Genomic DNA, 24,787 nt, shown 5'->3' with positions numbered 1-24,787 from the left:
CTGAACAGTTAATGGTGCTATCCAAGAGGGAAAAGCAAATGAAATATTAACCATTCCATTATGTCCTTGTGCACAACAATAAAGGGAATAACTGTAATTTATCTGCACATGAGGTAAGGAGGCACCCAGGGAGCAGCATTTATACCCTTGGAAGCTGCTCCTCAGAACCAAATGAGCAGATCCATCCCAGTCCCACGGACTCAGCTGACACTGAGGAGCCTGAGGAACCCCTTGCCCACATTGCCATGGGCTTTCCCAGCTCTGCAACCCACACGCAAGGGTCAGGTCAGTACAAAACAACTGCAATGTTTGCTGTTCAATTCAGTCCATTTGCTCCTATAATATCCTCCAAATGTGCCAGGGATTAAATCAGCCTCCTGTCAAATTCATCAAATTAACCACGTTACCTTTGCTACTCTGAGTCCCCCTCAGACAATGGGAAGTTCCTGGAAAAGAGGCTCTCAAGCCAAGCATTCACTTATTCCTGCACTTTTCAGCAATTTTAAATTGCAAGTTTAATCCTATTATAGATCTACCCCAGAGGTCTCAATACAGGCAACAATTCCCCATCTATTCCTGCTATTTAACTTCATTACAATTTATCCACATCATGTAAACATCCTCAGCTCAACTCCAAGTATCCAATTAAACCCACAGACAACAGTTAAACATGGCACGAGAACGTTTTGTATCAAGCAGAGGATTAGTTTTATTTCCAGGCATGAGAAATTTAAGGCCCGATTTCTCAAGAATACAATTAATTTGGAAAAAATAAAAATCACCATCAGCACATGGTACCACTGCTTGTCCTCTCCTCACACAGTTTATTGCACACATTTTTGTCCAGTGCAAACAGAACAGGGGTGAACAGCACAATGACAGACAAGCTAAGACCTGCAAATATAAAGAGTTATTACAGATAAAGTGAACAGGAAATGTGATTCCATGACCCGTAAAAAATAGAAATTTTCATCACATCTGGAGTTAACAGTCAAAAAGTGACAGTACCAAAGAGGAGTATAAATTGCATTAGGCACTCTGTTAAATGGAATAGTAGAAAAACCACAAGACTTTGAAGAAGCCACTTGAAGAACGTTAGAAAGGTTAAGGCATTACTGCAGGCTTCGTATCCAACAGCTACAGAAAGGGCACCTTTGGGTCACTGCAGGTTTCATCTCTTCTGCACCTGCAAAGCAAGAGGCACCTTCATTATTCCTTCATGGAGACAGCTTCTAATTGTAGGCCTGGCTGCTAAGCACAGCACTCCACAAATGCACTGGGCAATGGTCAAGAACTGGAGATAATTCATCTGTGGGGATGTTTGCTTGGCAGTTTCATTTCTGAAGTTACTGCAAGCAGTTTTGGTTACATTATAAGCTGGTAGAACAACTCTTTCCCTCCAATGTTTTCATTGCTGTAACAGCACCCAGCGAGCTGGACGAGAGCCCTTCTCCACTTGCACAAAGGCAGTTCCTGCTCTGAGAACACAGGTTGTGAATTCACCAAGCTAAGGAGAAAAGGCACTGTTGGTCACAGTTTGGGAGAGTGCACAGCCTGGATTTACCATGGCTACAGAGCTCTGTGTGCTCCTGCACGCTGCCATCCAAGCCATTAACTTGGGGATGTATCAAGTGAATTGCCAGAAAATCATCCCTTGGATGGGAGGGAGGCTGCCTGAAAACACAGAGCAAACTTGTGGGATTTGGCACAGATCAATCGAGCCAGCACATGCAGAGTTCCTCAGCAGAACACGAGGAGCTCACTGGAGCATTTTCAGGCTGCTCAGTTAAGTAAAATGGGTTTGCTTTAATCATCTTTATTTTTAAGGATCTTTTCCACTTTGGGAGTTAGCACTTCATTTTCTTTGCATTTTCCATACTAATCCACCCAAACCTCAACTGAAAGGAACAGGAGGCAGAAACAAGTATAGTACATCTCTCCTGAATGCTGGAAAAGCACAGCTCAAAATCCAGAAATAACTGGTTGCTACACTGATGGGAATCCATGCAGTGTCAGAGAGATATCCCAGCTCTTATCAGATGGAATCTCACTCCCAGCTCCTGTCTAGGCACAAACTCCACGGGAGCAAGGACAGGACATGGAGCACCTCAGCCCTGCCACAGCACTCAAACAGCACTGCAGTGCTGTGACCTGGGACAGCACATTTCAAAAACCAAAGAACAGATATTTTAGGATGATTAAATGCTTTACTTTTCTAAACCTTTTCTTTTCAGAGGCAACAATCTGAATTTTATTCCAAAATCAAGTCAATAAAATCAGATGAAAGGTTAAAGCAAACCCCTTCATGTAACAAAACAGCATGTGCTGTGCAGGGCTGAAATGCTCCATTAATAAGTTTTAAAATGACCGTTCCTCAGAAACTGCAGTCAGCTTCAAACACACAGGTTCCCTCTCTTCCTTGGTACAAATTTAATTCCAGTTCTCTGGAAAATCCTTCACTGGAATGGAGGGGAAGGGCCTGGTTCTGTTAGCAGGAATCCAGAGGTTGTGTCTCACCTCCTGCCTGTCCTTGCTGGTTTCAACACAGACCATGAAACCCAATTTTTCTGTCCAGATAACTCCAATTTCAGATCCCAGGCAACTGAATCATCCTATGGGATTCAGGGATCTTTGTGCCCATTACCAAAACACACTGTTCTCTGTTTTAGCTAACTAATTATATGTTAGCACCCAAGCAGTGAAAATGCTCCTAGGAAATTCTGCTTGACTGACTTGGCTAATTACAGGCCTGGCGTTGAAGCAGGGCCAAGTCTACCTTCAGCTTCTGCCTGGTGCTTCAAAGGAGCTGCAGACACACACACAGGCCAGTCTGCCAACAGCCCAGCTCACAGGAAACCTTCTCTGAAACTGGGGAGCAAATGTGCAGGACACCTCACAGAAAGGATTTAACAGAGCTGTAACATCAGCTGTCACTGCTGCTGCACTGAGCTGAGACTGTGTTGTACAAGGACAAACAAAAAATGTGTTTAATTATTCAGTTACCAGCTTAAAAACTATAATCATGGCTGCTTGTTTCCACATTTCCTTCATTTGAACCGTCAACTCCAAATGCTGCCCTCCTGAACAAGCCCAACAGCATCAAGGTACTCTTGTACAACACTTTATTTGTGCTGGCCCTGTCAAAAAGCCCAGGAACTGCAAGAACCACATTCCAGCAGCACTGCCCTGATAGCAAGCACCAGGCCCAGCTGGGATTAAAGCTGCACACAGGCTGTCATTAAAAACAAAATAAACCATCAAGCTGTGAGCTCAGGAGATAAAGAACATTCTAATGGCAGCTCCCATTCCAACTTCCCAGATGAATGAGGGCAATGCTGTGTTGCCTTGGAAATCAGGACAGGTCTTAGATGAAATGGTAGCAGGCTTGAGGAGAGCTTTAACAATTGGTAAAGATTAGGAAATCCACTTATGTTACCCCAGTTCAATTATATCTTTTTTTAGAAGTAATGTTTTGTTCTCCTTACAAACCCCTGAACAGAGCACTACATAGCAGCATAGAAAGAAAAATGATTGTCAATAATTCAGTTCAAGCTTTTCATGTATCCAATCAAGAACTAACATCCAAAATGTTTTGTTGCAGCCTACAGAAAGACAGATCCCTCCTACCAAAGAGCTACACTGGGTTGAGCACACTGCTCACATTACCATTCCATCTCTCTGAAGCTTTAACACAGCAAATATATCAATAAATCTGCTCATACTCACCTGTCAATGAGCTGCAGCACAGCACAGACATCCTCAAGGCCAGTGGTATCTGAGGTACCAGATTGTTTCATTGCTTAACTGAGGCCCAAAGAGAGGGTTGAGTTGAGCCAGAATTGCAATCAGCCAACTGCAAGAGAACCCCCCAACCCAACAGAGACAAATCAGCCAAAGGACAGCTTGTGACAATGGAAGGTTGTCCAAACACGAGGACTATCAGCGAAGAAAAGGCTATTTTAGGAAGGTCTAGGTTCAAATAAAAATTCTACTCAAGGTCAAACACAAGGACCAGCCACCAGCAATGAAGTTATGGCACCAAATCTTTCTGCAGCTGAAATAGATTGTCCTGCTCAACTGAGAGCAACACAAACCCACCTGCTAGCATTGCCCTCACACCTCTCTTTTGACAGAAAAGTGTTTTGAGACACATGGAACTCAGGTATTTGGGGGCTCAGAAGATGAAAACATAAAAGAGACAAGAGCTTTTTTCAGTGCCTTTGAAGCATCCTTTAAACAACAACCTCTGAGAAACATCCTCTCTCATTTGCTTCTCAGTGCACAACAACCTGCCCTTGCAGACGTGGTATATTTTTCAGAGGTTTAACAAAAGTGAATTGTCAAGAAACAGGGACCTGAAGCAAAAGGGGACAAAAGAACACAAAAAAAGAACCCCACAAAAACAACCCCAATATCACACAAACCCCAGATGATCAGCACACAGCCTTGTCACTGGAGCACAGCACAAACTAACACTGCAGAAGCCATGGCCAGAACTGAGAACAAGAGGAATGTAGTTTGTGGAAAATATCCAGGAAAGCTAAACAGAAATAAATATTCCACTCTTAAAAGATATATTTGCTTTGTAAACGTTACAAGAATCAGAAAAAGCAATGGATGCTTCCACTGATTTAAATCTATGTTAAATACTAACTATATAAACACATTTAGTGAACACACTGGCTCATCTGTCTGCTATTTCTAGAATGCTTTGTAAGGAGGAGAAAAAGCAGAGCAGCTTTGTAATGGGAGCTGCCACAAATGTATCAGAGTGCTTAGGCAGTCATGGAAAATTCCACACAAACCTTGATGCTCTGACCAGCAAACCAAGTGCAGGTCGGCTGCCTGCAACAGCCACAGAGGCAGAGATGTGGCTCAGACTTCAGGAAAACACATCAATCCTCCTCACATTTACCAAGATTTCTGTGCAATGCCCCTTTCAGTTTTGCAGGGGGTAGAACTGCAGCTAAAACAAGGAGCTGAGCCTGCAGCAGCCCATCAGTCACACAGCCTTGGAGCACGTAGCAGGCTCTACAAAGGAATTAAAACATCAGCAAGACACCACTGAGAGCAGCCAAAAACCTTTAGGCTGACACGTTTCTACTCTGCTGTCCAAAGCAGTGACAACAATGCATTTTGAGAACACGGTGTTATACCCACTTAAGAGAACAACAAATTAGCTGTTAAAATGATCAGGGGATTTCTTTGTGAGGGTTAATTTTTCAGATCCACCAGACGGATCCAAGGAGCACTGTGCCATCTGCCTCCAGCATCCTGAAGTAACACAAGTGGGAGGAGGGTAGAACACCAAAAGCCTGCTAAAGCACATTATTCCTTTTGTCACCGGGAGCAGGAAGGAACCCCCTGCACGAATCCCTCACCTCCCGAGCCCAGGCCCAGCAGGGCTGTGAATTAAACGAGCTTGGGAGCACATTGAGAAGCTCAGCCTGTGGGAGCAGGCTTGGGGAAAAGCAGCGTGGAGGTTTAAAAGGCATTTCTGTATTTGTTGGGGCCGTGCCGGATACCCGAGCCGGGAGCCGGTGCATTAGGGCAGCAGCACTCTCCTCCCCCTGCCTGCGAGGGTGAGCAATTCAAAGCAGCTCCCAGGCTGCAACTGCCCGGCGTTCAAGGCACGGCATGAAAAAGCTTTTCCCGTGCTTTGGTTCAGTGATGCTGCTTTATACAACAATCCAGCAAAGTGGATTCAGAGTAGAACAAACCTCTGTATCCAAGGTGCAATGTTCCAGAGCTGCTAAAAGCAGGTATGGCATTCGAGCCACCCACAGGTCCTCAAATTCTACCGGATCCCACTTAGAACAGTTACTGTTAATTATCCAGCTCAGACAAGGAAATTAAAGTCCCTTCTGTTGTAGCAGAGATTTTTTTAAAAGGTCTTCCCACCACAACTGCCATCTGTCTGTGCTCGTGTTACAAATTAAGGTCCTGCTATCTCTGTTTAAATGTCAATTTGGGCATCCATATTTTAATCCTGTTAGAATCAGGAGCAAATAATACAATTTTCCAAGCACCCTGTCCTCTGTTAGGACATGATGACACTGTTCAGGAACTGCTTTGTGCACAGCAAAATAGATTTAGTACCTCAGAATATGGTGTAACCTCTAATTTCTGCAGCAGTAACTCCTTGGACTTTGCCTTAGACTTTATGAGGTCCCTGAGAATGGTTTATTCTTCAAAAGGCAGCTGGGTACAGGATCTGTACACAAATCAGATGCAAATATCTTCCACAGAACAACCAAATGAATCCCATGTAATTAACATGGCTATTCAAATTATCACTGCTAAATCTAAATACAGAAGGAACAGCTTTAAGTTGAAATGTATTGACTGCTAATTAATTTCAGTGAAAACCAATTTATTAATCGAGTGGTGTTTAATGAAGACAGGAAATTGTTTTTCCCTACTTTGAACTGGAAAGGTGACTCAAAGAGTGTAAAAGCAGATCTAGCAGAGACTGAACTGCAGAGGAACAGAGAACAGCACCAGCCACTGCTCAGGACACACAAATACCTGGGGCAGCAGAAATTATTTTAATCCTAACAGATCTAATGAAGAAATCTCAGGAACAATTCTTTGGGCTTCTTTCAAGGCTGAATGAAAAATTAATCTCTTTCTTTAACCACCCAAAATTAGGGTCTCAAATGCTTTCAGTGCCTCCTCCCCAAAAGGAAAAGAATGCATAAACAATAAAGTTCCATATGTTTGAATAAAACAGAGGGAAAAGGTTGCACCAGATCTTTTGAGGTCCTTTCCAAAGAGGGCTCTTCTGCAATTTTATACAGAATAAATGAGCAAATAAAAAATGAAAGACTCTGTGATGAGGCAAGTTCTGTCTTGGAACACGATGAGAAAAATCTGCTTTTTGTTGCATTCTGGCAAGCAGACACCACAAATGCAATTTCTGTGGTTGGGTACAACTACGGAGAGTTGAAAATATCCTAAGATTTTGCTGCCTTTTTTTTTTCTCCCAAAATATAACTGGAGAAATTTGGCTTTCAGAAAACAAATTAGAGCCCATAAAATTAGCAAAGAACCCCTGGACACACAAGAGCAGTTTATAAAACATGTTAATAACAGTAGGCTTTATAATGGGTCTGTTTAGATAAAATAATCAACTAAACCTACAAGTCACACACCACTGTACACTTGAAGAGTTCACAGAATTTAGCCCAAAGTTAAGAAATTGTACAACAAATACATTTCACATCATTATCTAGAGGATGCTGCAGATGCCACAGCCTCTGCTTCAAGGAAAATTCAAACAATACAAACACCAAACCTCAAGGGTTTTACAAGAGTGGGACATAATTTCTGTAGAAAAACCCAAGTGAGAACTTTAAATAAAATCAAAAGAAAGCTCAACCCTTCTCCTAATTAAAATCCACCCAACTTACTGAAACATAAATGAAGCCACCCAGTAAAAACCACCAAAAAATTATCCTTTCTTAGCCAAACACTTGGGACCTGTTCTGAGACTGGGCTGCCACAAACTTCATGTGCAGGGCGAGGAGCCATTCACAGCACTGAGATTCCCAAATTCCAACCCCAAATTCAAGCTGCTTGCATAAATTCTCAAATTTCTATATTCACTCAGCAAAACTTAAATTTAAAAATTTCTGTGCATACAAAACAGAGCCAAGTTTGCTGGACTTTTGCAGTTAAGCAAGAGTGAATTCTTAGGAGTTCACATATCAAACCCTCTGAATAGAAATAAATTTTCTAGAGTATAAAGTGATGCTAACCCTGAGTATCACACTATTAACCTAAACCAAACCTGTGTAAGTTGTTAACCCAACAGGCCTCTCCTGGAAGATGGAACACTGAGATGTATTTCTCTAAATATTCATATTCAATTCCTTTGAATAGCATAAATAATGCATAAATAGTTCAGGAAAGTACAAATACCACTCAGGTTCAAATGGAACTCCAAATAATAATTTTTATAACAAGTTAACCCTTAAGATAAAGCCAGATTTTTACCACTTTACTCTCCATAACAAATTCTTTCAAAATTATTTCTGCACAGCATTTTTTTACAAGATCAGTCTCCACAGTCTTTAAAAAGGAGAGAAAAACACAAGCAAGCTTTGTCTTGCAGTCTCCAGCTGCAGCTGGCTTAAATCCTGGTCAAAAACATTATATGAGGAGCTCTCAACAAGTCACTTTGTAATTGCTACTAAATCTCCTACAGAAAGGAGGCAGCCTCAAAATACACTGTGCATTTAAAGAGAAATTGTCTTAATATATCAAAGTCTCACTAAAAACCCACCATGCAGCAGCTTTCCCACCCACCACTCCACCAGATTTTGAGAATATATTCAAGGAATTTAAAAGAAAAGCTGTTCAGTGGGTTTGAGTTAGAATTAAATATAAAGTGGAAAGGGAAAAGGCAAAAAAAGCCTAAGAATCAGGAAGATCTTAGAACTGCCATTATACTTGTGAACAAGTGAGGCAGGGAACTGGAGAGGAGGAACAGCAAGTCCATGCAAGGACAGCTCACAGCCATGTGTCAGGGCAGGAATTTCTAATTCAGCATTTCCAATGGGAAAATTTCTTCAGCACACTGAAAGAATTCCAAGAGGTGTCAAAGAACAGGTCCAGATCTCTGTGACACATTCAAAAAGCTTCTAACTGCTCTGAGGCTGTAAAAAAGGAACTTGTGATCACAAGAGGAGTGGGCAGGGCAGTGTTTGTACTTACAACAGGTAGCAGCAGACAGCACAGGTCACCAGCATGGTGTTGATAACTCTGCCAAGAGGAAGGAGAAACGTGATCAGCTGTGGTGTTGTGACTGATCACAACACTCACAGAGAAAACCCCACAAACAAGGGCAAGTTCAACTTTGATCATATGAAAGATGACTCAACGTGAATGTTCTGGCTTCTTCCAGCTGAGTGAACTGCAGAGCTCAGATCTGCAGGACTGACACAGCTCTGCCAAACACTTCACAGCTGGATGGAACAAAATCACTGTGAGCAGCAGCAAAATCTATGCAGTGTCCATAACATTAGTCTGCATGCACACTTTGTTCATTTGCAGAATTCTACTTAAAGAAAGTTTTAGTGTCAGGTTGTCACTTTTAATTTTATATGATGAATGAGGGGTTTATAAACTGAATACAAAATAAAACCTCAAAGCTGAGTGTAAAATTTTCTTTTCTTGGTGAAACACAGCTGCGTCAGACACCACTGGAAAGGGGAAAAGAAGGAAGAACCAAGCTCTTGAAATTGCAGCTACACACACACAGATGGGTTGGAAATGGGAGGAGAGGAAATGAGATATTCTGCAGCTCATAGAACTCGGTGGCAAAGTGTTTTATTTATTTTTTTAAATTTTTAAATTATAAAAAGGCATTCCCATCTATGTATTTCCTCCCCCAACTGAGTAACAAAACCTGATGGGAGGTCAGTAACTTCTGTTGGTGAGGCACAGAATTCCCACACTCCCATGCCTGGAAGCCTTTTCTCCAAGGTGTTTCTGAGGACAGGCAGGTTTCCAGGCATGAAACACACATCAGCTTTGGAAGTGAGGCAAGAAATATCAGAGCCTGAGGAATATTGAGGGTTTGGGTAAAGAACTGAGAGAAAAGACAGCTGGTACCTGTGGAGTAGAGGGAGTGTCAGAGAGAGGAAGAGAGATTAAGAAGCCATTATCTCCTAGAGAAAAGAGAAAGACAAAAACTCGTCTGCCTTTTAATCTGAGCAGCCACAACCACTGCAGGAAAAACATCAGCTTAGAGGCCCAGCTGCTGTGCTCAGCTACAAGGGCACCAGCACACATTTCACCCAGAAATCCTCCTCTGCAGCCCTTCCAGTCTCACCCAGTGTGGAACCAGAGGACGGTGGAGTAAGTTAGGAAAGGTCAAGTAAGGAAAGAAAGAGGAAGTTGTTGCTCAAATATCGCCTGACAACGAGGCACCTTGACACAGGACGTTCTGCCTGCAGAGCTTTCACACAATGGTTTGGGTTGGAAAACACCTTAAAGCTCATCTCGTTCCACCCCCTGCCATGGCAGGGACACCTTTCATTATCCCAGGTGCCTCCAAGCCCCAATGTCCAATCTGGGATTCCAGGGATCCAGGGCAGCCCCAGCTGCTCTGGGCACCCTGTGCCAGGGCCTCAGGGGAAACCCAAACCTGCCAGGGGCCCCGGGGGCACCGCCCGGCTCCGCCAGCCCCAGGGGCGGCCGAGCCCGTCCGTGCTGCGCCAGCGCTGCGCCCTCGGGCTGCGGCGGCCTCAGGCCCGGCAACCTCGGGGCGCCTCAGGGCTCCGGGGCCGCCTCCGCCGGGGCCTCCCCCCACAGCCGCGGGGCACGGAAGGGAAGGTGCCCGGTGCCCGCCGCCCCCCGGTCACTCACCCGCGGTTCGGCCCCTTGGGTACGAGCCAGGGCAGGACGCCGCCGACCACCCCCCAGAACACGCTCATGACGATGATGGGCACCGCCAGGCCGCCGTACGCCATGGCCGCGCTCTGAGGGGAGCGGGGGCGGGGCCTCCCGCCAGGCCACGCCCGGCGCCCGCCAATCAGCGCCCGCCACGTCAGCGGGGCCGGCGGGAGCGCGCGGTGAGGGAGCCATGGGGCCGCGGGAGCGCGCGGGGCACGTGAGGGGGGATCGGGGCTGTCACGGGATCGGAGCTGCGATGGGATCCGCGATGGGATCGGGGCTGTCATGGGATCGGAGCTGCTCTGGGATCGGGGCCGTCATTGGACAAAGGTCGCGATGGGATCGGGATCGCGGCGGGATCGGGGCTGTCATGGGAACCGTGATGGGATCGGGGCTGCCATGGGACAAGGGTGGCGATGGGATCAGAGCTGCGGTGGGATCGGGACTGCCCTGGGATCCCCATCCCAAACGCGCTGCCAGGTAAGCGGACACGAAGCTCCTGCCGGCTCTGAGCTCCTCAGGCAATTGGGACACGATCCCACAGAGCAGATCTGTACCTGGAAAGGTCCCGGTAATGAACAAACCTCACGGAATTCCTCAAACACCCAGGACGTGAAGAAATTTCGTACTGAGCAGCACAAGCTGGAGGTACAAAACCCCTGAGCCTTCACGAAAGAAACGCACCCCCAGTCCACCCAACACAGCCTCACTGTCAGGCTATGAATGGATTCTGAAACAATTTTCCTCGATTGCCAGCATCCACTGTTGTTCAGGCAGATGAATTTCTGTCCCTCTGCAGCAGCAATTAGAGGGCCATTCACTGAGCCAGTCAATTCACGGAACTGCAGGGATGTTTTCAACAAGCAGCTCTCAATTATGGAGGTACAAAGTGCCAGGAAAAATCTCTCACAGAAAATTCATCCAAAACAGCACCACCAGCAGTGCTGAGACTGCTTCCCCCCATCCCTTCCAAACCTGTCAGCTCTGCCTCATCAGCACTGCTCATAAACCACTTTGTCCTCATTAATATATGACCCAAATTAATTACATATAGAGTGCTCAAAATTAACATGTTAATATTAAAAAAACCATGGGCACATCTAATGAAGAGACAGAAATACAATGACTCTTGAGATGGATGTTTCAGGATTGCACTGCTCTTTCAGGTTGGTTGAAGGATTTCTAAACTGTTTTTCTTAACAGTAAAAAAGGTACCAAGAGCTTTTAAATTTAGTGTATTTTTTACAAAGTCAAAGAGAAGTATGAATATTTAAATGCTGAGCAGGACACATCAATATTTTTAAAAGAAGACACACAATAGGTTGAATTTTAGCAGTTTTTTAATGGTGTCAATCAGGAAGGCAGCTATTCCTGCATCTTCTCGATTGTCTCCTCCTTGTACTTGCCCTTCTCCTTGCCAACCTGGCGGGACTTGGCTTTGCGCTCCAGGATCTTCTTGCGGTCCTTGTCCAGCTTTAGCCTGGTGATCACCACCTGCAGAGGGAACAGCACTTCAGCCTCCCTGCCATCCCAAATCCACCTCAGCCCAGAGCTGATCCCACCAGCACAAAGGCAGCAGTCAAAGCTGGCTCTGGACACTTCCTTCTCCAGACACCTTTTGCCTCATCACTCTCCCAGGGAAGAAATTATCCAACCATTCCTGCTCCTGCCTCCTCAAATTGACAAAGAAATTGTTGGTGCTACTGGAAGCACTACCTGGAAAATAGAACTACAATCAAATCCTAGAAATGCCATACAGGCACATTTTCTCCTTAATTCCTTGTGTAATTTAGGTCTCAATTGTAATTCCCACCTCCTTGCCCAGGAGAGGTTCAAATTGTTCACACTGCAAGTCTGTAATAAAACATTGCTCTGTTCTCTGCATTAATAACCAGAATCTTTATGCAAAGCTTTATTGAGGTCTAGTTCCCAATTAATGAAAATTTTCCCAGAGTGAAGAAGCAGCAGAAAATTCTGTTTCTCTCACTGCTATTCAGCACTGGCTCCACCACAATGTCACCTTGTCACTCAGATGTTGTTGCTGCACACAGGTCGTGATGTTTTGGAATAATTCTGCCCTCCCTCTGCTGAACACACCAACCATTTACAGAAAACCTGTTACAACTGGATTTTTTCCACCAACACTTTCAGCTTTGTGCCCACGTGGCAAGGCTGAAGCAGACTGAATTCATCTGCCTCAAACCAGGTTTTGGCAAGTTCTTGTGTTTAGTTTGAAACGTTTCCTGTTATGATCTAAACAGGCTTTGCCTGGGTTTCACCAGCTCTAAATACCTCAGGCTAAAGCCAGGTATCAGAATTATTCAGTTCAAGTTGCCTGCGAGAACAATCACAATTCTGAGCATCTGTTTAAGCCTCTCCAATATGGTCTGAACTCACATCTCTCCTCATGACACCCTAACATTCCCTTGAGGCAACACCTCCATTTGTTGTTCACAGAACGCCACAATGGTTTGGGATAGAAGGGACCTTAAAGCTCAGCCAGTGCCACCCCTGCCATGGCAGGGACACCTCCCACTGTCCCAGGCTGCTCCAAGCCCTGTCCAACCTGGCCTTGGGCACTGCCAGGGATCCAGGGGCAGCCCCACCCTCACAGGGAAGGATTTTTTCCTGCTGCCCATGGGGATCAGCCCAGGGCACGGGGGCTCTGTGGCCAGGGCAGCTCCAGCTCTTGGCCACAGCACCCCCAGATCCTCCTCCAGGGCTGCTCCAGCTGTGCATCCCCAGCCCGTGTTTATATCCCAGCCTGCACTGGTATTGGCCATCGTGCAAGAGGAGAAGCAAAACAAAGTGATTATTTTTATACTAACAAACATTCTGCATCCACAGATTTTGTAACAACTATGCCCAGATTAATATATTCTTACTAGAAGCACTTTTCTGTATGTTCTGGAACAAAGACTGAGATTTTATTCTTATTTTAATGCTAAGAGTGGGATGTGCAGGATGTTAAATTTATTAGAACTATACTGACAGAGTTAATTTTTTAAAATAGTTAAATTTAAAATACTCACAGTATAAACCTTAATAAAACCACACTGCAGAGCAAGGAGAGTTGTTTGCACATGAGAATTAGTATTAAAATAACATTTAATTTTTTTTGTAGCTGTAGTTTTCCCCTGAATCAGAGTGGGGTGAAAGCAAAGCCAAAAAAACAAAATCAAAACTAAACAACGATTCAACTTCCACACACAGGCTGGGGATGCACAGATGGAGCAGCCTCCAGGTGCATTCCCCCCACCTGGTACCATGGCCCAGCCACCCCAGAGCAGCCCCAGGTGCCCCTTACCTTGCTGGGGTGGATGCCCACGTGCACGGTGGTGCCGTTGGCCTTCTCGCGCTGCACGCGCTCGATGTAGATCACGTATTTCTTCCTGTACACCTGCACCACCTTCCCGATCTGCTGGCCCTTGTAGTGTCCCCTCACCACCTGCACACAGCACACACACAGCTCCAGGAGCAGCCCTGGACAGCCAGCCCATCCCACAGAGCAGCTGAGCTGCACAGGATCCCAGCCACAAACTCGTGAGTGACCCCACAATTTCAGCATGACTAACACAGAACGTTTAATGGATCAGGATTGTGCTTCTCCCCCATTTTCTTTGCAGCAAACCCTAATGGGAGAGCTCTGTTGTCACAGACATATTTTATGAAAAATCCTTTTGCTAGGATCTTTTCTCCTGAGAAGCTAACAGAAGCAAAATGTAAACAATGGTTATCTGCTGCTGTGGAATGCAACAGGTGCATCTGTGATTGGTCTCATGTGGTTGTTCCTAATTAATGGCCAATCACAGCCCACCTGTCTCGGACTCTCTGGTCAGTCACAATATTTTATTATCATTCCATTCCTTTCCTTGCTAGCCTTCTGATGAAATCCTTTCTTCTATTCTTTACTGTAGTTTTAATATATCATTTTCTTTTAATATATCATAAATTAATAAATGAACCTTCTGAAACGTGGAGTCAAGGTTCTCATCTCTTCCCTCGTCCTGCGAAACACCGTGGCCCAGCCTGAGGCCGTTCCCTCTCATCCTGGATGCCCACCTGGCTGTCCCCTCCTGTCAGGAGCTGTGCAGAGCCACAAGGGCTCCCCTGAGCCTCCTTTGCTCCAGGCTGAGCCCCTTCCCAGCTCCCTCAGCTGCTCCAGCCCCTTCCCAGCTCTGAAATCCCCCCGACAAAGCTCAGTTGGGGCAGGGCCGTACCTGGACCTCGTCGTCCTTGCGGATGGGCATGGAGCGCACGTTGTACTTCTGCCGCAGCTCCTTGGACAGGGGCGAGGACATGATTTTCCTGCGGATGTGGGAGGGGGCATTGAAGTGCCGTTTGCGGTTCTTGCTGCGGTCCGAGGTCACAAAGGGGTTGAACTTCATTTTGGCTGCACAAAAAAACCCAAAAAACCCCAGCAGTTAGAGAGATGCTCACAGTATACACACTGCACTTCATCATGCACACCCACAGAGGCTGCCACGGCATAAAAAAAGCAATTTCAACTGTTTTTAATCTCACCACGGATCAACAAACCCTGATATCCCGGATTTCGAGTGAATTGAAGCCTGTGCCCTGGGTGACAGTGAGCCTGTGACGGACACAGGTGCACATCAGACCGTTCTTCCAAAGCTCCCTGTTCCAGGACACCTGGATCCTGCCCGGCAGTCACACCGCTTATCTTTCATAGACTGGTATAGATTTACACCAATCTATAAAAATGTGTATTTTGGGCTCGCACTGCTCCAGCAGCTCCAGTAACGCTCCTCAGCACAGCGTGCAGGTAACACATCTGCAAACTCAAGATAATTCCGGCTTTTCCTAAACTTTAACAGCTGCGCTACAGGATTGCCTGTCGGGGCACCACTGATCCGGATAGCAAAGGTTAAATTAAATCGAGGATAAATTAAATTAAAGGTTGGTTTTGCTCAACTCCCCAATTTCTGAGTGTACACGTTAGCACTTCCCATGCGAGCTGGGCTGTGTTAAGTCAGTAATGCACCAGGGAAGCGCAGCCTGAGGAGGCCGAGCTCCCCCCGGGGCCCGAGCCCTCCCCGTCCCGCAGCCCCGGGCAGGCTCCCGGCCACCCGAGCCCCTTCCCGCTCCCCGCCGCTGCCCCGCGGAGGCCCCGCCGGCCGGAGATGGCGGCGGATGGCCCCGATGGCCGCGGATGGCGGCTCCCGGTGCCTCACCCGCTGCCGCCGCCGCGCCGCCCGCCCGGAAGAGGAACCAGAGGCGCTTCCGCTGCCGCTTCCGCCTGCGCCGCCGCGGGACGGAGCCGCGCCCCCTGGCGGCCGGAGGGCAGCGCTGCAGCGGGGACAGAGCCGGGATAGAGCCGGGATGGATAGAGCCGGGATAGAGCCGGGATGGATAGAGCCGGGATAGAGCGGGGATAGACTCGGGATAGAGCGGGGATAGACTCGGGATAGAGCTGAGACAGACACGGGATAGGGCCGGAACAGAGCTGGGATAGAGCCAGGATACAGCGGGGAACGAGCCGGGATAGACACGGGATAGAGCCAGGATAGAGCACGGATAGACACTGGATAGAGCGGGAATAGAGCGGGGATAGACACAGGATAGAGCGGGGATGGATAGAGCCGGGATAGAGCGGGGATAGGGCCGGGATAGAGCAGGGACAGACATGGGACAGAGCGGGGATAGAACCAGGATAGGGCCGGGATAGAGTGGGGATAGAGCTGGGAGAGACTCGGGACAGACCCGGGATAGACTCGGGATACAGCTGGGATAGACACGGGATAGGGCCGGGACAGAGCCAGGATAGACCCGGAGCACATGACGGTGGGACACCAGTGACACTGACCCCATGTCCTTCAGCCCAAGGGACACCAGTGACACTGATCCCATGTCCCTCATCCCAAGGGACACCAGTGACACTGACCCCATGTCCCTCATCCCAATGGACACCAGTGACACTGATCCCGTGTCCCTCAGCCCAAGGGACACCAGTGACACTGACCCCATGTCCCTCAGCCCAAGGGACACCAGTGACACTGACCCCGTGTCCCTCATCCCAATGGACACCAGTGACACTGATCCCGTGTCCCTCAGCCCAAGGGACACCAGTGACACTGACCCCATGTCCCTCAGCCCAAGGGACACCAGTGACACTGATCCCATGTCCCTCAGCCCAGGGGACACCAGTGACACTGATCCCATGTCCCTCAGCCCCTGCTCCTGTGTCACTGTCACCTCCATCCCAACTCACCCGCACAAACCATTCCCCTTTCAGGTACATGTGGCCCTAGTACATATTTTCAGGACATAGATTTATTTATTCTCAATTAAAAATTGGTATAAATGAACCAATTAATTGGCTTGGTTGGGTTTGGGCTGGGTTTTTTATAAAGACAGGCTGGAAAGGTTTGGGACTGAGTTGCAGCAGGCTGGGATTTGGACAAACACCTTGCCCAGAGCCTTTATTTGTCATTTACAGAGTGAGGGGCTTCCAGCAGCACCCATCACTTGTGGAAATATGAGTTCCAGTCATTGGAACAGGCAGGATCTGTTCCTCCACAAAGATCTTCCCAACATAAAGGGAATTGGTTTCTCAAGATGGTGCAGATACCCTGAGCCCAAACTCACTGTGCTGTAACCTGTTACTGTTCCATCTTTACAAATTGCCTCATTTATTTCTAAATAGTTATGAAGCAAGACTAAGCGGACATTAAAGGAGGGGAGGGGACAAAAATTGGGTTATTTCACATACCAAACCCAGCAAGCCCCAAGCACAGTCCATTCTTCACCTTTCCTTAAAAAAAGGGAGGTTGGGACACTTGGTACTGTACAAAACCGAGCACTGAATGTCCAGACATGACTCAGGGCTGATTACAAAAGAGCCTCGTGCTAACTTTCACCACAGTGACCTGGCCCCCAGTGATTTCATTGTGTGATAACGCTCAGCTCACTGAAATCATAATTAAAAACAAAAGAAAAAAAGTTCCTTTGTATTGATTTTGCAACAGGAGCGCGACAAGAAGCCAATCAAAACACGTAAGAGTTTTATTTTTAATTATGGAACTAAAAAGGCTAATAGTTTATTAACATAAGGTTGCGAATTAAAAAGACAAATGCCAGAACTCCTTAACAGTCTCCACGGTAGAAATGTAAAAGACTTGTGCTTTAAGCATTGCTGTACCAGACACGGCAGGGCTGCTCCTCCTCCCTGCCCCTCTCCCACACTCCAGGGACAAACCCCAGACTGACACCCCCAATCTGCAAATTCACACAGCTCCTGGAAAGCAGAGACATCACAGCCATTCCCAGCCCCAGCAGAGAAGGAACCATAAAGGAGGAATATTCAGGAGCTGGCGGCACACAGGGCCACCTGTATTGCAGATCTCATTTTTTACAGCGCACACAAATGCAAGGATTTGAGAGATCAGATCAAACATTCACAGACTCATCTCTCCTGGGTTTTTGTACCCCATTTCCGTTTTATTTTATTTTTAAAATACTCTTCAGCAGTCCAGATACTGCCTAGAATACACTAATAACTTTCCCTAGTGCTGGAAGTTTTGAACTCCACCATTGCAAAGCATCCTATGCCTCAAGTTCTCACCAAAGGGTGGAGTCTGCAGTTACAGGGAATATTTTAAAGTGGGAGTTTCAAATATTATCTACAGGGATGTCTTTTTTGGAAACCCAAATTCTTCTATGAAAACACTGACTGGAAAGGGCAAAATCAGAGCCCTACAACTGAGGGCTTCCTCCTGCTCTGACTGGAAATTCTTATGTTTGTAAGGATGCTTAAAAGCACAACTAAGCTCATTTTCTCTTCAGAAAATTCAGAATAAAAGTGAGGCCTCCTGGGTGCAGAGGCAGTGACTGCCTTGCTTTCACACCGGGGGGGATGAGGAGCAGATTCTGCTGCGAACACACGGAGCAGTGCCACGGTGTGACCCTGCAGGACGAGCTCACCACAAACCCCAGCAGCCCCTGAAGCCCAAAGGCTCAGACCTGGTTAAGAACACCCAGGTACAGATGTTCCTCCTGCCAGAACTTCAGGACAATTTGGTTTCCACATTTTGCAAACAAAAAACTGAAAAAAAAAAAAAAAAAAAAAAAAAAAAAGTGATTTATTACCTTATTGCAGGGGATGTTTTGGCAGAGAGAGCAGGCACGCTGAAGTGTGTTACTTCCAATAAAAAAAAAAAAAACCCAAACAAACAAATTTCACTGGTCTGGTTTAGAGAACTGGCCTGGACTGCACAGGAGGCAGTTTAATACAGACAGGGAATGGGGAGAAGGATGGGAATAACGCACCAGGAGACACAAAGAATCTGCAACCACCTTTGTTTGTGACAAAGAAATTGTACCAGAGGAGAAATTCCAGAAAATGAACTGTACTGCAAAGATCTCCCCTTGCCCAGCTCAGGAGAAGGATGTACTAATTAAATCTCAGTGTAAGGAAGATGCCAAAATATTAAAAATCTCATTGTTGTAATCCACTGTTTCCAAGCTGTCAGCAAAGACTGACCAAATCCAAAAGGAAAAATGAGGATGTTTTAGCTGTGAGTTTCAGCTGGTCACAGTGGATTAGAGGAAATCCTTCAGCCAGCAGGAGAAGCAATTGCCATGGAAAATCCACATCCAGGGGGTCCCACTCACAGGCACAGGGACACACACACCCCAAGTGAACACAAGCATCTCACCGAAAAAGTTCATTTTTGTAAATGGGGGGGAAAAAAAAGTAAAAAAAAATCTACCCATACATGAACGGGTACAGGAAGTTCCACAATCCAGTTTGCACCTAAAGCAAGAGCAATCAGTCCAGAGAAGGACAGGGAAAAATTCCAATGCTGTCTGAAGTGACTGCAGGGCATGGCATGGCAGGGGGAGAGGAGCTGGCTGCTGCTTTTTGGTGGGTGGATAAAACTGGCTGCACCTTCCCTGCTCCAAAGCAAGGAGACAATTTCAACAATCAGGAACTCTTCTGAAATGCATCTGACTCTAACAATAACACTGAATATTCAACAATTCATACCATCACAGCATAAAGTTTGGATATTTTGCCTCCAGGAAAAGGCAATGGATATCATCCAAGAGAAACCCTGCACCCATCTTACAATTTACACCACTGACTTCAAGATTCTCATTTTATGATTATTATTGTTTAATCCATCCTGAAAGACTTAAAATTTGTGTACCCTCAGCTCAGACACTCACAAGGCATGCAGAGACTGTCACTACTCAAGGAACTCTGATGAGGCTCTGGAAAATGCACTGGTGGGCATCTGCTGTCGTTTTTGAGACCAAATGACATGCAAGACACCCCTGGCAGGAGTTTTCCCCTCACAGCTCTGTGTTTTGGAGGCTCCAGAAGACAAGGCTTGAAGGAAAGGACAGGGAAGCTCAGGAATCTTTTGAGGGGATCAAACAGAACTCCCAGCAAGGGTCAGCCTGTGGGAATGCTGCCCTGGGTACCTGTGGGAGAGCATCAGGAAAGATGCCTGGCTGAGTCTTAAAGGAAAAGGGAGGCACCTTAAATCCTGCAAAGTCAGAATTCCTGTGTTTGACAGGTGTATTGAATACACACACACAAAGCAAGAGAGGAAGCTGTGCTCATCCACCCAGAGGGCTGCACTGTTTTTCTGAGCACAGAGAATATAAAACCTCTTTAAAAAAAAAATAACAACAACAATAATAAAGCAGAAGCGCAGAATCCAGACTTTTGGGTTTGAAACAGAAGAAAGAAAAGCTAACGCTGTAAAGACAACTATTCCCTTTCAAAGCAAAGGCCACATAAAACTGTGTTGCTCAGTTTGGTTTTTACTTCATGCCACCTGTAAACACAAGACTGGATATTCAGTTAGTGGGAAGGAATGAAACCACTTTTACATCCAGAGTAAAAGAAATGCCCTCCACTGCTGGGATCACAGATCACCTAGGAAAAGGTAGCTGGGGAAGGCTTCCTGTTCTTTTTTCACTTGGTTAGGAAGGTTGTATCTGAACAACTGAGCTTTCAACAGAAGCACAAAACATTTCTTGGTGTTATTTCTGCCCTCTGTCTCTTAGGTTTGCTGTGGGGACTAACACTTTCCACTCCTCACCAACAGATACATCACCTTTTTGGCACCACAAGTGGAATTTCTTCCTCATGTGTAATTTTGCCCTATACAAAAGTCGATTGTCTGATCATGCAAATCCAACAGAACTCCAAAAAGTGCCACAAGACAGTTCAGCTCTTTGCCATCTACTCCCTAGTTTGTACACTGCCATAGGAACCTCCCAGAGCACAGACTGCCATCTCACTTGGATCTCAAATGGCATTTCAACCTCTCTCTCTGGGGGGAGGGAATCCACACCCTGATTCCACTGATTTTTCCCTCTCAGAGCTCTGAAATGCATGGAGATTTCTTTGATTTGTTGAAGATGTCTTCGCTGACCAGCCCGATTAGAGAAAAACATACTGATTCAATCAAATAGAAAATAAAGACAAAAACAGGTAGTGGTAGATTTGTCAATCTTTGCTCCTGTCCTTGGAGTCGAGGGTAGAGTTTCACTGCTACTGCATTTTGCCCAGCTGGATCTTCTTCCAGGCCTCTGATGCTGTGAAAATGCAGGAGTCCAGGATCCCAGCTACAGTAAATGTTCCTCCAATGATGGCACATATCTGCAATTACAGACAGACAAACACTTTTGTCAGCAACGAGGGGAACTTTCACAGAGCTTGAGCAGGAGGGGTCCTGCTGCTGGGCTGTCTGCTGGAAGCACAGCAAGGAGTGGGTGACAGCTCTGGGGATGGAATTCCATGAGGATCATTCACAAAAACCATTCCCTGCAGTGGAATAAACGAGTGCTGAACTCCTCACAGCCTGACCACCACAAATCCCAGCTCCCACAGCACAGTGTTCCTGTAAGGGCTGAACTCCACCTAACTCAGATTTCTAGAAATTCTGTGTTGCTCACATCTTCCTATACTGTTTTCTGTTATAAACACCACAGTCTTGTAGTGTTTTTCCCATTTCACAAGATAATTTGCAAACAGGCAGAAGGCTCTGAAATAGCACGTGAAGGGCAGTGAGTAACAGAGAAACCCAGCTGCCAGTGACACCACAGCCCTGCCTAACACTTTCCATGACAAGGGCTGCTCACAGCAGCCAGCTTAACTCTTTGTGTGACAGAGTTTTCCACACAAGACGTGGATCTTGGGTCAAATTAAAACACAGAATTACTTCCAAGAACAGAATGATGGAAAAAATTAATCTCCTGATTAGCATTAACAGCTTACTTCACTTCTCAAGTGCTACAAAAACACAGAAATATTCTGGGTATTCTGTAAAACCAGAGTCTTTGTGGAAACAGAATCACAGACATTTAGGCTGAAGAAGACCAACAATACAAAATATTTCCTTGCCACAACGGCTCACTGGTTTGGGATTGCTCTCTCCTTCAGCTCCTAGCTCATAGCAAATCCCCTTTTTCCCAGGCAGGTCCCTGTCAGGAGATAAGCTCCATATCTTGTTCCCCTTCTCACAACCCCGTTGTTATTCTCAGAACTACCCCATCCTACACAACATAAAAACCAAGTTTTTTTTTGGCTCAGGCACTGGCACTGCCCAGGGAGGGTTGGATCCCCATCCCTGGAGGTGGCACTGAGTGCTGTGGGCTGGGGACAAGGTGGGGATTGGGCACAGCTGAGACTTGATGGAAGTCTTTTCCAACTGAAATAATTTCATGATAAACGTTATAAAAGTGCAACACAGCAGGCCCAGGAGGGAACTGGTGCCACACTACACACAGCCTGCCACGTCTCTGCTCCCACACAGCTCCCCATGGGCAAAGTCAGAGACAAAAACCAACGCAGGAGCAGCAGCGCTGAGGGGAAGGAACAAACAGCTCATCAAGGGTGAGCAAAGGCACTGAGAGCTACAGCTCCTTGCCATGTGCATTTATTACCCAGATTTGAGCATTCAGTGAGCTCAGTGAAACAAGGAGCTGCAGAAATGGGGCTTTTGCAGGGCACTCAGCATTCCACCAGAGCACCAGCCCGAGGCAAAGTCAGGGTTTTTAGGGGACAATCCAGCTCCCAGTGCTGTACCCCCTCCCTGCTGTGCCTCAGGCGTGGCACAGGGCAATGCCCACCATGGAGCTGGGTTATTTCATCAGAGCAGCTCAGCTGACGGGAGATGGCACAGCACAAACACAAACCCCGTCCAACGCGCAGGTCCTGCATCACAGGCAGGAAAATCTGACTTCAGTGCAGCAGCACAAGGGGCTGGGGAATAGAAAAAAAAATAAATAAAAATAAATTCATCTGCAGAGCTCTGTAGTGCTGAGCGGGGATGAGTCACACACACCTGGCACTGGGGCCTCCTGCACACACAGCTCTGAGAACTGGTGACGAGAAAAGGGCTTGGAGGGCCTGTGAGCAGAGCTGGGCTCCAGGTCAGCACAGGAGCTGCAGCAAATGTTCCTGCATCAGCACAGCTCTGACACGTACAGGCAGGGATCAGGAACTTCTCTGGGTTTAATGGGATGAGTTATTGGCAGGGATCTGCCCCCAGCTCCATGAGGTCTGTGGGGTCAGGCCCAGCCATGAAAGGGTGAAGGGAAGGATGTGAGGTGTTCACAGGGGTTCTTGGATGAGGGAAGAGATGAGGATCTGACTCCATGTTTCAGAAGGCTGATTTATTATTTTATGATATATATTACATTAAAACTATACTAAAAGAATAGAAGAAAAGGTTTCATCAGAAGGCTAGCTAAGCTAAGAACAGAATCAGAAAGAATGATAACAAAAGCTTCTGTCTCAGACAGAGTCTGAGCCAGCTGACTGTGATTGGCCATTAATTAGAAACAACCACATGAGACCAATTCCAGATGCACCTGTTGCATTCCACAGCAGCAGATAACCATTGTTTGCATTTTGTTCCTGAGGCCTCACAGCTTCTCGGGAGGAAAAATCCTGAGGAAAGGATTTTTCATAAAAGATGTCTGTGACAGAAGGAGACACAGAAGGGGAATAATCCCAGCAGCGAGGGCTCTCTGGACATGAGGAATGCACCCTGAGCCCCTTCCTGCACCCTGAACAGAAGGGATCACAGCAGAGGGGGATGCAGGCTAAAGGAGAACACCAGTGGATGCACAGGAGGAGGCAGGGCTGCCAGCAAGGTGACACAAAGGCAGTGTCAGACACATGACTGTGCTCCTCAGGCTTATCCTCAGGAGCAAGATACCATTCAAAAAAGATGCTTTTTATAGGCATACAATGGCAGATCAGCAGTGAATCAATGCTGACAATCAAATTAAAGAATAATCCCAGCTATCAAATCATTTCCCATGAAAACACCTCCACACCCTCACCCCCAACATGATGTGTAAGAAACTTCTGGGAGCACAATTTTAGGGAAAGAAGCAGAGGCAGAATGAGATGCCAAGTCATGAAATGCTGATGGTTTGACCTTTTTTAGGATTATTTTTTGAAGCCAAGTGGATGTGCTAAGAAGAGAAAGTCTTTCACCATGACATTTAGGTTTTACTTCAAGCCCCCTTATCTGGTTATTTGTGTATTCCATTCACTGTCTAAAGTTCAGTGAAGGGAACTTGCTGTTTATCAAGAGTTGCAAAATCAAAATCTTGAAGTGCAACTCCACCACACTGTTTATGTGAATTCCAATTAAAACAGTCAAACAGTTTAAAAATCAGAATTTGAGGTCTTCACTGCAGCCAATTTATCAAGTGCTTCACATTCCACCATGCCTCACTGGCACAGCTCACTGCAGCTCCAATTTTAAGCCAACTCCCTGAAGACACTTTTTTTTTTTTAAAGTTCTGGAGGATCTTTAAATAGCTCTTTGCCTAATGAGCAGTTTGGCCAGCACAGCTTTGTTCTGGATGCTGAGATCAGGACTGCAGGATGCTCTCTGGACACATCCAAATGTAACTTGTGAGGAAAACACCTCTGGAATTTGATAATGCAGCTCTTTTCCACTTCTCCTCAGGAGTAAGTATCTGGAACTGGCACTCCTTATTAAGCCAAGCAGCAGCACTGAATAAAACTTAGTGTAAAAAAAAAATTAAAATCAATGTCTTGTAGGAGAGGAGAGAAGTGGCTGCTGATAAAATCTTCAGTGCCAGTTTTCTTCCTATTTACTGCAAAAATCACCCAAATACCAGCAGATAGCAAGGACAGGCAGCTCTGTGTCATCTAACAGTTCTCCTTCCCTCACTGGAACAAAGGAAAACCCTCTGGAGAGACCAGGGTGACTTTGGGAGGAAAAGGGTAGGGGTGCCCAGAGCAGCTGTGGCTGCCCCTGGATCCCTCAAAGTGTCCCAGGCCAGGCTGGACAGGGTTTGGAGCAGCCTGGGACAGAGGAAGGTGTCCCTGCCATATGTCCCAGGGGGTGGGATGGCATGA

At 46.4% G+C, this 24,787-nt stretch overlaps 3 protein-coding genes across 4 annotated transcripts in view; all 3 read right to left on the bottom strand.

The window, feature by feature from the left end:
- Window positions 1-691: 691 nt before the first annotated feature.
- On the bottom strand, window positions 692-10,501 carry ATP6V0E1 (ATPase H+ transporting V0 subunit e1). The gene is made up of 4 exons (XM_058034893.1): window positions 10,375-10,501; window positions 8,719-8,766; window positions 3,727-3,853; window positions 692-1,186 (listed from the first exon to the last, which is right to left on the bottom strand). The coding sequence occupies exons 1-3, from the start codon at window positions 10,476-10,478 to the stop codon at window positions 3,760-3,762; spliced, it is 246 nt and encodes an 81-aa protein (XP_057890876.1). The 5' UTR covers window positions 10,479-10,501; the 3' UTR covers window positions 692-1,186; window positions 3,727-3,759.
- A 1,222-nt stretch (window positions 10,502-11,723) lies between these two features.
- On the bottom strand, window positions 11,724-15,662 carry RPL26L1 (ribosomal protein L26 like 1). The gene is made up of 4 exons (XM_058035007.1): window positions 15,597-15,662; window positions 14,622-14,794; window positions 13,709-13,849; window positions 11,724-11,895 (listed from the first exon to the last, which is right to left on the bottom strand). Exons 2-4 carry the CDS (start codon window positions 14,787-14,789, stop codon window positions 11,767-11,769), a joined length of 438 nt encoding a protein of 145 aa, XP_057890990.1. The 5' UTR covers window positions 14,790-14,794; window positions 15,597-15,662; the 3' UTR covers window positions 11,724-11,766.
- A 1,747-nt stretch (window positions 15,663-17,409) lies between these two features.
- Window positions 17,410-24,787, bottom strand: part of ERGIC1 (endoplasmic reticulum-golgi intermediate compartment 1) — a 54,950-nt gene continuing 47,572 nt past the window's right edge. For both annotated transcript variants that reach the window (XM_058034573.1, XM_058034572.1), the window contains one exon: window positions 17,410-21,040. In XM_058034573.1, coding sequence (XP_057890556.1) covers window positions 20,933-21,040 — 108 coding nt within the window. In that variant the 3' untranslated portion in view covers window positions 17,410-20,932. The remainder of the gene's footprint in view (window positions 21,041-24,787) is intronic.

This window comes from Melospiza georgiana, chromosome 15 (genome assembly GCF_028018845.1).
Source record: "Melospiza georgiana isolate bMelGeo1 chromosome 15, bMelGeo1.pri, whole genome shotgun sequence".
NCBI classification, from domain to species: Eukaryota; Metazoa; Chordata; class Aves; order Passeriformes; family Passerellidae; genus Melospiza; species Melospiza georgiana.
The sequence above is the reverse complement of the archived record's forward strand: the minus strand, read 5'-3'. Positions and strand labels throughout refer to the sequence as shown.

Bases quoted from the DNA above. Each gene is read 5' to 3' on its own strand.
- RPL26L1 (XM_058035007.1), bottom strand. From the start codon at position 14,789: ATGAAGTTCAACCCCTTTGTGACCTCGGACCGCAGCAAGAACCGCAAA. The intron at 13,850-14,621 runs GTACGGCCCTGC...TGCTGTGTGCAG, and splicing joins GCAAGGACGACGAGGTCCAG to GTGGTGAGGGGACACTACAA. The intron at 11,896-13,708 runs GTAAGGGGCACC...TTCCCTCTGCAG, and splicing joins TGGGCATCCACCCCAGCAAG to GTGGTGATCACCAGGCTAAA.
- ATP6V0E1 (XM_058034893.1), bottom strand. From the start codon at position 10,478: ATGGCGTACGGCGGCCTGGCGGTGCCCATCATCGTCATGAGCGTGTTC. The intron at 8,767-10,374 runs GTGAGTGACCGG...TCCTCTTGGCAG, and splicing joins CCCAAGGGGCCGAACCGCGG to AGTTATCAACACCATGCTGG. The intron at 3,854-8,718 runs GTAAGTACAAAC...GTTCTCTTGCAG, and splicing joins GCTGTCTGCTGCTACCTGTT to TTGGCTGATTGCAATTCTGG.